Below are 12,554 nucleotides of genomic sequence, written 5' to 3'. Positions count from 1 at the left end.
ATTTTGTACAATTCTTTGGGCCATACACTGGCTGTTGTATATATTTCCATCTGCTGCTTCCAGGAAAAAAAAATCTCCATTTGTATCCTTACTAATACTGTTAATTGCAGGTTCTCTTTGTTTGTTTCATACAACCACAGCACTGGAGGATACGTCCAAGATGTTGAATACGGCAACACGGCGCAGCTTGGGGACTGCCATGGTAAGGGACAGTCACTGCTGCTCCTTTGGAATGTCTCACCATAGTCTGTGGCCACACCTCACTGTGGATGTTAAATTTCTGATGAGCTTTTCAGTAACATGATGAACACATCACCTGGTGTTACTGTGAATGTTCACAAAGCTGAGCTTTTTAGTCCTGGGTGGCAGAGTTTTTCTCTTTCCTTCACCAGTTTACAGCTATTTGGGGTCTACAGCAAAGTATCGAAGAATTTATTTTTTATAACCAGTGATATTTTAGTTTTTATTTTCCATTACTCAGGTTTGAGATTTTTTGCTTTCTTTTTGTTACTTTTTACTGATTACTTGTTCCTTTAATTCTTTTAGAAATTTTGCCTACTACAGCTACACCAGATTACAAAATATTTGGCGACCCAACATCTGGTTAGTTTTTTTTAATTTTTTTGAATTAATGACCTTTACTTTCCTTCAGTTCAGCATTTTCAGCCCTTTTTTCCTTCCTTTTGCACAGTTGGCAATCCTCCATTTTTGTGCTTTTACTCATGTTCCCACTGATGGTAAAGATAGTCAGACTCTTCTCACTCAGCACTTCACCCTGTGTAGCCGCATGTTAACAGCTCATTATTTATTGAGACATCTTTTATTAAAGAGCCTGATTAACATAGATGACATCTTCACTGCACGAAGTCCACTAAGCTTTACTCTTGATCCCCAGCCATGTGTTTGTGAATGCCCCTCTTGGTCATCTCTAGTAGATGAATGGCAGAACTTCATCATCTTCCCCCTTACCTCTCCTTTTCTCTTTTCCTTCTTTCCCAGCAAGCTTTTTGCACAAATACACATTTTCTAAAATGTGTATTTCTTTATTTTTGAAATGCTTTAAGTAGTTTGTGCTAGTGGAAAAAAATTTAACATCACAAACTGTGTAGCTGAATGAGAAATTGTGTAGACAAAAGTGGCTTCAAAAAAATGTTGTGCATTGTTGTCAGATGGACTTTTGCATCCTTTTCTCCTCCAGTGATTTTTCTAATAAGGTGTTCACCACCAGCCCTGGTGTTCAGGGACACCCAGTGCTCCTCTGTTGAACTCAAGAGCAGAACCTGTGTTGACTTCAACAGGAGCAAAACTCAGGCCTTACTTTCCAGTCTTTGCTTTTGGAACTTGGGCCTTCACTTTCAAACCAAGGGCACATTTCTGACTGACAAATAGGACAATAATCTATTTGTATGTTAAATTTGTAAGAGTGCCACAAGAACATTATTGGTGGTTTGATTTCTGACATTTTCACTTCTGTAACTTGACAAGAAGTAACGTTTGAGACAAATATTTTTCCAGATCTATTTACCCACAATGCAAGTTAGAGGCTCACTTAAGGAAACAAAACAAAACAAAACTGTCACACAGAAATGCTGCCTGGCTTTATGAGTGCTTATCAACTGAATTTTCAAAGTGGTGTTTTATGACACAGATACAATTGAACCTTATTTTTAAGTCCTGAATGAGTGTGCTTTTGAAGTACATTTCTCAAGTCTGATCTCAAGCCATAGACTTTCCTGCCTAAACCTACTGGGACAGTGAACACAAAATACTCAAGGGTGCAAATGAGACTGGACTGTAAACCCAATTTTATGAGTTTCCTCTTCTGTGCATTTTCACATAGGCTGTGGTGGGTCTGTTCAGCAAACATTACAGAGGAGCCAGAATCTCTGCAGGATTGTTCCTTAGGAGCCATTACAAAATAGGGGTTAAAAACATTCCTTTTATCCCCACCTGCAGAAATGGCTCATTCAGCAGTTCCTGGTATACCATAATAGCAGTAATGGAGCTGATCTGGTTTCTCAGGCATAACCTGTCATGAGTGTGCATCGTTCCAAGTAACTTCTTTTTTTTTTTTTTGATGTTTAAAAGGCAGCCAAGTATGTTGTCTCCAGTGAAGAATATAGCAATTAAGTAGACTAAGTTGTGCTTTTCACCCCCACAGTTGCTTGCTTTAACTTTTGCACTGCTTTCACAGTTGACTTCTCTGGCTTTTTGGCTAGCAGCTGTTGAAGTGTAAATGTACTATTTTCATACTTCCAGTTTTGAAGTAATTGATTTTAATCAGCCATCTGTACTTCTGCAGAGTGTAGGGGGGGGTCACATTTTGCTCTGACATGTAACTCCCATAAAATACTGTGTCCAGCTATAGCTTAGATGTGCCATGAAACACATTAATAAAAATCTGTTTGCCACCACAGACATGGAGTTCTCCTCAGCTTCCATTACCACAATGGCAAGTATCCCAGTTATATCACCTAAAGTGATTGGTTCCTGGAAACCTAAAGTGACTGGCTCTCGGAAATTTGTAGTTCAAGATGACCCAAACACTTCTGATTATTCTGATCCATTATCAGGTGTCCCAAAGGGTAAGGCCTTACCAGGGAATACATTGCAGCTGAATGGAAACCTGATAGTCTCAACATTGTCTAAGGCTTAAGTTAAATGTAAGAGCTATGATTGTTGGGCTCTATTTTATACCCATTTCCTTTGAATATGCAGACAGTGCAATCATGTTTTTCATACCTACTTATCCCATGGACAAAGTGCTGCTTAGAGCTTATAATGGGAAACACAGATTCTAAGCTCAGCTTTTTAATCCTAGAGTGGTCCAAAACTCCCCTTGAAATCAATGGCAGTTCTGGATACATTAAAAAATTACCCTCTGTGCCTCCATTTATTGTTTTCAATCTAAAACTGTTTGAGCAGTAACTTAAACACTGGTTTAGACTGTTAGTCCTCACGAATGGTTGCTTATGTTTTGGGTTTTTTTCATTTGGGTTGAGGGTGGTAGCAGAACAGATCACAAAGCAGAGCTCCATGAGACATCTGTGTGTTAAATGGGGCATATCCCAACCTCTGCTTGCTGGAACATGGTCCTGAGCAAGAGTCAGAGTAGGAAACTGCTGAATTTTTATCCTCTGGATATGAGCATCAGTTTAGAGATAATCTCAGTACATACTGAGACATCCAGAGGTTTTAAGCTGAACACAAGAAACCTAATCTCCCTGTAGTTCATCTTTCTCTAGCCATTCTTTCAGCTAAGTGAGCCTTTGATTAGGTTCTTATGGCAATGAGACTTTAATTCAATAGGACTACTGCAGTCAACCACAGGATTGAGAAGCTTCCAATCCCCTAACCAAAATTTACCACAAGTCTCTCTCAGTGCATAGCACAACAAGGTGACAGACATGTTTGCACAATTCTGTACTTACTGAAAAAATCTCACCAGCCAAAAACCATTTCTGTTTTATTACCATTCACAAAACATATCAGGTTTCCTATCAGCCATTATGGCCGTGCATTTGTCATTTTAATTTGTTGCAGTTATTTTCTGTTTTGCTTTAAGTTTTTATTATCATCTGCTCTTGGTTCTGAATCACATTTTGTGTCATAGCTATTAGTGAACTTTACTCATATTTTCCTTCTGCCTCTGCACAGTGCCATTAAAACCTGTAACCCTGAACATTAACAATATTCAAAGGCCTTGCCTCTAACAAAAAGTGACTCTGTTCCTTCCCTCTTGCTCTTTCATTTTAACATCTCTTGGGATAGCAACAGAATTACTTTCATTAAAAACTAACATTGTCTTAGCTGCAAGATGTCTGTGGTTGCTTTAAAAAATCTAAAAAAAAAAATCAAAGGGAGCTTGTTAATACCCAAATAAAAAAATTAATCAAATATTCAATTTCTTGGTCTAAGCTAAAAGTTTTAACATTCTCTAATAATTTAACCTAAGTTATTTTTATAATGTTATGCAAGTATTATGTTTGTTATTGGTAAAAAATAAAAATCAGTGCTCTAAAACAGAATCACATTATCTATCTTCAAACTTGGACATGTATAATGAGTGCAGGTGTGCCACTCCAGGACCAGCAGCCTGGGAGTGGAATAGTTTACAAGTTTTCTACTGTATTCCATTAGCGTGGCTGTAACAATGCAGTATATATGTTATACATTTTTACACAACATTTGCATAATCCTGTCTCTCCTTCGATACTGATTTATGAGTTGGGCAGGAAAGTGAGAGAGAAACCCATCCATGAGTTATTAATTGCTGTCTGGCCCAGTAGGACCTTCTAACCTCAATTTTCCAGCAGAAATCATTAATGTTAATAACATAAGGCCCCTATTTTTGAGCCTTAAAGGAAATTTGGGGACAGGCTAAACAAAACAATATAAGGAGAGAAACTGCAACAGGCATTCCTCATTACAGAGAAAATGGACAGTCTTCGTTTAGCCTTGTCAGTGCACACACAGTCATTTTATAATTTTTATAAAATTATTTGCATTCACCAGTGGAGTAGATTGCAGGATCCTACTGAGTTACAGCAACACCACATCCAGAGCACTTAAAAACACTTAACAGACACTTCCATGAGGAAGGGTGCCTTCTTCTGAAATGTGTCAGTATGAAATAGCTGTGGATTTATGATATCCTGCCTGTCTTTTGCAGGTGTGAGGTGGGAAGTACAATCAGGAGAGTCCAACCAAATGGTGCATATGAATGTCCTAATCACTTGTGTCTTTGCTGCGTTTGTCCTGGGAGCCTTTATTGCGGGAGTGGCCGTTTACTGTTACCGGGATATATTTGTGCGGAAATCCAGGAAAATACACAAAGATGCGGAATCGGCTCAGTCCTGCACTGACTCCAGCGGGAGCTTTGCCAAACTGAATGGACTGTTTGACAGCCCTGTCAAGGAGTATCAGCAGAACATTGATTCACCCAAACTGTACACAAACCTGCTGACCAGCAGGAAGGAGTTGCCTCCAAACGGCGATACCAAGTCCATGATGATGGACCACAGGGGACAGCCTCCAGAATTAGCTGCACTTCCAACTCCTGAATCTACTCCAGTTCTCCAACAAAAGACTCTGCAGGCTATGAAGAGTCAGTCGGACAAAGCGCACGGTAACCTCAACGCTTCACGAAAGGAAACTCCCCTGAAAAGCCCTCAGTTTTTTCCTTCTAGTCCTCCACCCCACTCTCCTCTAAGTCATGGACATATTCCCAGTGCTATTGTTCTTCCCAATGCTACCCATGACTACAACACGTCTTTCTCAAATTCTAATGCACACAAGGCAGACAAAAAGATGCAACATATTGATCATCCACTTACAAAATCATCCAGCAAAAGAGACCACAGGAGATCTGTTGATTCCAGGAACACCCTGAATGATTTTCTGAAACACTTAAATGAAACTACTAATAATCCCAAAGCAATTATGGGAGATATTCAAGTGGCCCACCAGACTTTAATGCTGGATCCAATGGGCAATATGTCTGAGATCCCACCTAAGGTTCCCAACAGGGAGGCATCTTTATACTCTCCTCCATCGACTCTGCCAAGAAACAGTCCCACAAAACGAGTGGATGTTCCCACCACTCCTGGAGTACCAATGACCTCTTTGGAAAGGCAGAGGGGTTATCACAAAAATTCTTCACAGAGGCACTCAATATCTGCCCTTCCTAAAAACTTGAACTCACCAAATGGTGTTTTGTTATCCAGACAGCCAAGTATTAATCGTGGGGGGTACATGGCTCCCACAGCAGGCACTAAGATGGACTACATGCAAGGGACGCCTGTCAGCGTTCACCTCCAGCCTTCCTTGTCCAGGCAAAGCAGCTACACGAGCAATGGCACCCTGCCTCGCACAGGAGTAAAGAGGACACCCTCCCTAAAACCTGACGTGCCACCAAAACCCTCATTCGTCCCTCAGACGACACCAGTCAGACCACTGAACAAATACAGCTACTAGGACATGTCTGTGCTGAAATGAGTGTGGCACTGAACTGTACAGGTTCTGAAATGATGTTGTGGTAGACACATAAGGCAGAGACTTGCTTGTTAGTAAGGAGAACAAAGTGGCCAAAGAAACTGTCTTTACTTGAGCAACATCTGTGTCTTGCCACATGTAGCTGTAGCAAGACTTCATGTACTTGCTACAAGCAAACACAAAAAAAACAAAGGAAAGTGCTGGTCATTACATTTCTTTTGTTTGGAGCTAAGGAGACATGTAGCACAATGGGGTGGGGGCTACGTTACTGTTCTAAATAGCTAAACAACAGTTGTTGGGAAAAAATCAGTAAGCAAATACTTGAAAAATGGGTTCCATTTTAGACTGCCATTAAGTGTGGTCATTCCCATTAAATGTGAACATTTTACTATGTATGCATTCACCTTGCCTCTTGCACAAATGTCAGAAAATGGTAATGTCTCAATGAATAGCTGGGTTAATAATCAATTTGCTGGAATTAAGTCTCTGGCCCAACTGTAGCATTATTTTTTTCTCTCCATGTGTGTGGCATTTTGTTTTTGCCACAGATAAAGCTGTGCGTGTGTGTGGATGTGTGTGTGTACTGTACACACTAGGATGTACTTAGATTCCCATTGCATCTCTTATGCTATGGAATTGTTTACATTGAGCATGACTGAACAAACAGATGACTCTGCCTTCTGCAGCCCGCTGGGCTCAGCTGGAGCCAGCTACGGATGAACTGCGCATCTCTGACAGCCTTCCGAGGGGAACGCCTGGATCAAAGAGCCACCCAGTCAAAGAGTGCAGATATGGTTAATTCTTCATAACTCTGTTATGCTGCTATTGATTCAGAGCTGTGCATTTCAAATCCAGTGTTTTGGGCTGGAATGGGGGAGTTTTGCTGTGTTTCCACAGTGCCTCCATCCAATACCTGGCCACTGTGAACTCGAGCCCCTGTACTTCTCACTGAGGGCAGCTAATTGTCAGTTCACTTGGCAAACGCCGGTGTAACTGGAGAAGGTCACGTTTTTGTTGCATTTAATAACGCCCTACACGCTGATAGACTCTTGTCAATAAAAAAGGAGAAACATTAATTGGCCTGGCAGAAGCAGTCTGTGAAAACTCAACAGTAGTGCAATCAATTTGTTTTTGTTGTGTAAAGTAATGTTTGTTTTTTTCCAAAGTCATGCAGGTAATGACAATATTCTGTAAATATTATGTGTGAGTTTACCTGAATCTGTGCATTTTGTGCCTTATTCATGCAAATGATAAAAGTACTAAAAAAAAAATTAAATCTGTCAAGTGTTCTCACTATAGCACATATCTCCTGAGTGCCAGTTGTAAAACCTCTCAACAGCACCCAAAAAAAAAAAGATAAAACACAAGAATAATTAATGGTAACTAAAGGCAGCCTACAATCCAAGAAGACAGCAGCATTAAATCACCTTACCATGATAAACATTCCACTCCAGCTCTCTGAAGGATCAAACAGTTATAATGTGAAATCAAATGAGGTTTCTAGGGTAATGGAACACCTGCTAAAGTTGTGTAAGCTATTTAGTAGGGTTTACAGTATCCACTTGCAGCTGATGTTCAACACAGATGGCTATTTTAGCTTGCAAACTACACACTACCACATTGTTTATTGAACATAACTATAGAAATAACCATGGCAGAGGAATATTCATGAATTAGTGGGACAAATAACTGCACCGGGTTTCAGAGACGGTGGAGATTTATATTATGTGTTCAAAGGGGAGAAAAGGTTAGTCACTAAAAACTGGATCTCTGTTACAGAACAAAGAATAAAGGATAGAAGTAGTCATTTTTTTCTTGTAAGGCTGTAAGGGACATTTCTTTCCTTAGACCTCTGGATCCAAAAATCAATGATCTTTCTTCCTGAACACTTCTGTCTTGCAACTAAAACACTACAGATTAATAACTATTAAAATGTACTCAGTTGTCAGAAGACACAAACTGATCCGAATTCACTTTACAAATATTAATACAGACTTGTGTGACCCGGAAGATAAATGTATGTGAACCCTGATAACCTCCTGTAACATTGTGCTGCCTTGTAGATGGTAATGTGAGTTCTCTCAGTATTTATGTTGAAATTTCTAACATTCAACCTAGTCCTTATTCTGTTAATTTAATAATAAAAGATGCTTTATCCATTTGTGCAAAGGTAAACGCAGATTGTATCTTTTTTAATGGTACGGCATAAAAAAAGTAACCCTTAAATGAAGCTGCTCTATTACTATAGAGTACTTTAACATGTATAGATATCTTGTAAACTTGTATTGTGGATGTGTAAATAATACGTTCTTTGGGTTTTTAACACCGCATGTAAAGTCAAAATAAAATATTCCCATGTACTGAGTGTGCAATTTCATTATTGGTGCAGATGTGCTGTGGGATTACTGAGGGGGAAATCTGTGTTTGCCTGCAGCAGCTCTGCAAGGAGGGCGCAGCCGCTGCCTGGCTGCAGGACTTGCAAAGGCTGGGGTGACACACCAGGGTCCTGTGTGTCCTCTTCAGCTCCTCTGAGCGCTGTGTCCCTGGGGCAGAGTCAGGGGCTGTCAGTGACCTTTGGCCCCCTGAGGTAAATACAAAAATCAGAGTAACCAGCATGTGGTGGCAGAGCTCAGTACAGAGTCAGGGCTGCCCACACAACACCAACACCATGCACTGAAGTTGATCCCTGGGGCTCCATCCAGGTTCCAGCTGGGCTCTAGTTCCTGCAAACCTTTCTTATTAAGGTCAAAAAAATACCAATTTTGTGCAAATATATACAGTTCAGAAAGGAGGTAGTGTGTTCCTTCTACAATGTAGATTACCAAAGACAGAGCTAATTCCTGGCCAAATTAATTGCTAACTCACATAGCAGGACATTCCTAAATACTTATTAATGCTTAATAATTAAAACTCACATTTCAGGCAGACAGTTAAAGCCCAACAGAAAAATAGATGCTGTATATTTAGTATGTGCCAACATCCCACAGAATTTTAAAATAATCAAGGTAATTTAGTATCAGAAAACAAATATAACATTCTTTTAATTAAAAGTTAATTTTAGATAGTGGATAAAAACGATTTTTTTACAAGATTATGCTGTCAAGGTATTAATCATTTGAAATTGTTGTGCATGTTATAACACTATAACAGCACCTAGTTGTATCTTACCAAAATTCAGAAGGAAAAAGAAATATGGTGCTTAAAAAGTTCCAAAGCTATAATGGCTCAATATATATTTTCTAGTACCACAGAAAAAAATTCTTTTTTATATTAGCATGGGGTTTTCTTCATTGGATGTCTTCTTATATGAAATGAAGCATCAAACACACACAGCTCTCACAACATGCTGCTTTCCCACTTTAAAATCAGCTATGCCTTTGGCACCAGTGTCAGCAGTGCGACTAAAGGCTTTCCCTCTGGAGGGGCTGTACCTGCCTGAGTCATCTTCAGCCAGGCATTAAAGGTCATCATGAGAAAATTACAAATAGCTGTTTTAGTGCATCTGCAGCACAAATCCTGGGATAATTTTTGTTCAGAAAATGTCTCTATTTTATCTAAAATATGTCAAGTGACCATTTTCTGGGGTTCCATGGTTTGGTCTGTATTTGAACCAGCCTTCCCTTAACCAGTGCTGTGCTGGCTGGATGGGTGCAGCCAGACCATCATCTCCCAGCATGCTCTGTTGGGTTACATGGTGCATGCAAATACCATGTTTTATTTATTTATTTTTATTTTTATTTTTAAATACCTGAAAATAAATATTTAGAATTTGTTAGAAAAATACGTACAAGAAAACTCTCCCTTCACTAACAGAGATGGCTTGTATCCAATGACAATACCAAAGCAGCCACCTACAGCAGCCCCATTCTGAAAAGGAACTTCAGCACTGAGGAAAAGTTTAGCAAGAAAAGATTTTTTCTCCTTCAATGCTTTCCTGGGTGAGCCAGTTGGTTTTAAGTATCCTAAGGTCTCTCTTGAGGAACAATCCAAAGCCACAGGTGATAAAGGAGCACATGAAGGGTGCTTGTTGTGCCTGGGGTCACCCCAGCAAGGGGAGGTCCCAGCACTGAGGGATGTGGGGCAGGGCGGCTGTGGACACGGGCCGGAAGAGGAGAGGCTCCTGCTCAGCTCTGGCTTGCTTCGGGTTTTGTAGAAAAAAATAGTTTTGAACAGAACACAGGCAAAACACCAAAGGGCTGCAGGACCGTGCTAGTGAGATGATTGCAAGAAAACCAATTTGTAAAGCTGTGAGCAGTTATCTCTATGACTGCACTGCCAGAACAAACCTATGGCCTTTTAAATTGGGGTCTTAAAGTAATCACAGTAGTTAGAAAAATCAGGATGCCTCTGTCTTAGTGCTGTCTTGCTAATGACTCACTCTGTGACCCTGGGAAGATTATGCAGGGTTTATGCAGTAAATGGCTCCTCAGAATGCAGTGGGTTTAGTGCAGTTGGTGTGTTCTGTACTGTTTTCTTCTAATGCTTCCTTCTCTCTCTGTGATTCTGAGCACTAGCAAGGACATCTTGCAGGTAAATAAAGGGAAAGAGAAATACCTTCCCATCTGGGAAAGGTTAGTATTTGCAGGAGTAGGGAAGAGTTGGTTGGTATTTCCCCAGGTGCCTATTAATTTCATGGCATGGAAAAATATTTTTAAAAAATTGATCACGACAAAATACCTCATAAATGCAGCATCTGGACTTCAGCTGGGATGTGCAAGCTTTTCATATAAAAAGTACTACCAGGAGACCAACATGCCAAGACTGCATTTGTTGTTCAAATGTCATCACATCACAGTATGAAAGAGCAAGAAAGCAAAGGATTTGGGAGAAAAAAACCACACATTAAATATTTAATTAGATTCAGCTTTGCTTAGAGAAGTAGAGATTCTCACCTTTTTATTCAACCCTGCTAAAGTTCAGCTGGTGTGAGGGCCTGACTCTGGTCCAGCCATTGCTGCCTGCTTGCAAACATTTTCACTGGCATATTGCATTGGCCTGACACACACCTGAAATTATAATCTGTCCCAAACTCTCCACTGAGAAACTGTTTCCACTCTGCCTGAAACAAAATTTATTGGAAGTTCTGATTTTATTAGTGCATTCTGAATTCATCTGAGGGCCTGATTTATGGTCTCCTCACTTACTTTTCTCCTACAGTCACTAATAACTTTTCTGAGCTCTTCTCATTAAAATTGTAACTAGATCCCAGCCTGTGTCCTTCAGAGAAGGCTGCTGACCAGAGCAGAGGTGTCAGAGAGTCCCCATGTTTAGGTAAGGATTGAGAATTCCTTGGTCTGCAATGGTGGCACTGCATCCTTCCTATCAGACTGGTGTCTTTGCCCTCCATGTCAGACAGAAGTGTTGCTTAAGCTCCTGTAATGCTTTAAGGGTAGGGGAGGAGAAGAAAATCTACCACATAGACAAGCTGTCCTGACTATTTTCAGGAATGATCCCCATTTGTCAACATAAAAGGAATTTTATGACAGAAAACCTTAATGGTCAAAAAAATAAATCCCTACCCCCAAACTGACCTGCACACATCTTGCTGTCCTTGTTTTGAGAATGAGAAGCTGTTTTCCAGGGCAGAGACTTACTGAACTGCACAAAAATGAGCAAAGAATACCAGTTCTCAGTGGAGGCCCTTCTGCAGGATCATACCTGGCTCTAATAGCTGGTTTGTAAATTTTTCCAGTAGCTGACCTTAGCCATTGGCAGAGGCAGTCCATGAGCTCAGTGGTTTGCTTCTGCAGCAGTACTGACAGCCTCTAACATATGTCTGTTCCTACACAGAAATGGACAGCTGCCTAGTAAGAGAAGAAAGGTGGCAACTGGCTTTTAATTTGGGTCACTTCAAGCACATGGTTACTTCTAAATTCTTTGATTTACAATACTGGCCTCACATGAGGAAAAAATAATCAGAAGCAGATCAGAGCAGATGAATCATAAAAGCAATGCTTAAACTAGCTGCACCTTCCTTTTCTGTGCACTGAATATCCATGTGATTACTCTGATTTCCTCAGGAATACATGCTGGTCAATTAACAGCCTGAGATGTTTTTTTTGTTAGAGACTAATGGCAAATTTTTATGATCAGGCTGTGCTGTATAACTATGAATGGCCATCAGTCACAGGTTATCGTGCCTGGCCAACAATTAGGTGAGAGAGAAGCACTTCCAATATTAATGTGGCGTGTGAGAATTGATTTCTGTGAAAGCTTGTGCATGCAGCTCTGACATTCAGTGTCTGTCACTGCTGCTGGGGTGACATCCTGCCTCCACCCAGGGAGATGGCAGAGCTGCATGGGCCAGGCCTTTGCCCTCACTCAGCTGTCCCCAGCAAATGTTAAAGAGGTGTGAGCAAGGCCAAAGGAAAATGGGAGGCACATCTGCAGGAAAGCATTTGCAGCCCCCCACATCATCTCTGGCCACAAGTGTTTGATAGGGATCAAGGCTTCAGGGTAAGAAAAATGTCTCTGTTGGAATCACCTGCTTTTTCTGCTCATTGGAGAGTTTTCCAGCAGGTGCCATCATGGGAACTGAACAGGCTTGCTTGGGCCAGCTG

The 12,554-nt window shown here is 40.6% G+C and overlaps 1 protein-coding gene and 1 long non-coding RNA gene across 16 annotated transcripts in view; one reads left to right on the top strand and one right to left on the bottom strand.

Moving 5' to 3' along the window:
• The window catches only part of SEMA6D (semaphorin 6D), a 244,535-nt gene extending 237,133 nt beyond the window's left edge, over positions 1-7,402 (top strand). For 8 of the 15 annotated variants that reach the window (XM_074549336.1, XM_074549337.1, XM_074549335.1 and 5 more), the window contains 4 exons: positions 111-202; positions 547-603; positions 2,418-2,585; positions 4,673-7,402. In XM_074549336.1, the coding sequence (XP_074405437.1) occupies positions 111-202; positions 547-603; positions 2,418-2,585; positions 4,673-5,976 (1,621 nt within the window). In that variant the 3' untranslated portion in view covers positions 5,977-7,402. The remainder of the gene's footprint in view (positions 1-110; positions 203-546; positions 604-2,417; positions 2,586-4,672) is intronic. The other 7 variants (XM_074549327.1, XM_074549329.1, XM_074549328.1 and 4 more) reach the window with 7 other exon arrangements.
• LOC113458789 (uncharacterized) overlaps positions 1-12,554 on the bottom strand; it is a 117,126-nt gene that overhangs the window by 4,336 nt on the left and 100,236 nt on the right. The window lies entirely within an intron of this gene.

The sequence above is a fragment of the Zonotrichia albicollis genome, chromosome 11 (assembly GCF_047830755.1).
Source record: "Zonotrichia albicollis isolate bZonAlb1 chromosome 11, bZonAlb1.hap1, whole genome shotgun sequence".
Taxonomy (NCBI): domain Eukaryota; kingdom Metazoa; phylum Chordata; class Aves; order Passeriformes; family Passerellidae; genus Zonotrichia; species Zonotrichia albicollis.
Note: the sequence above shows the minus strand (reverse complement) of the source record. Positions and strands in the feature narration are given on the sequence as shown.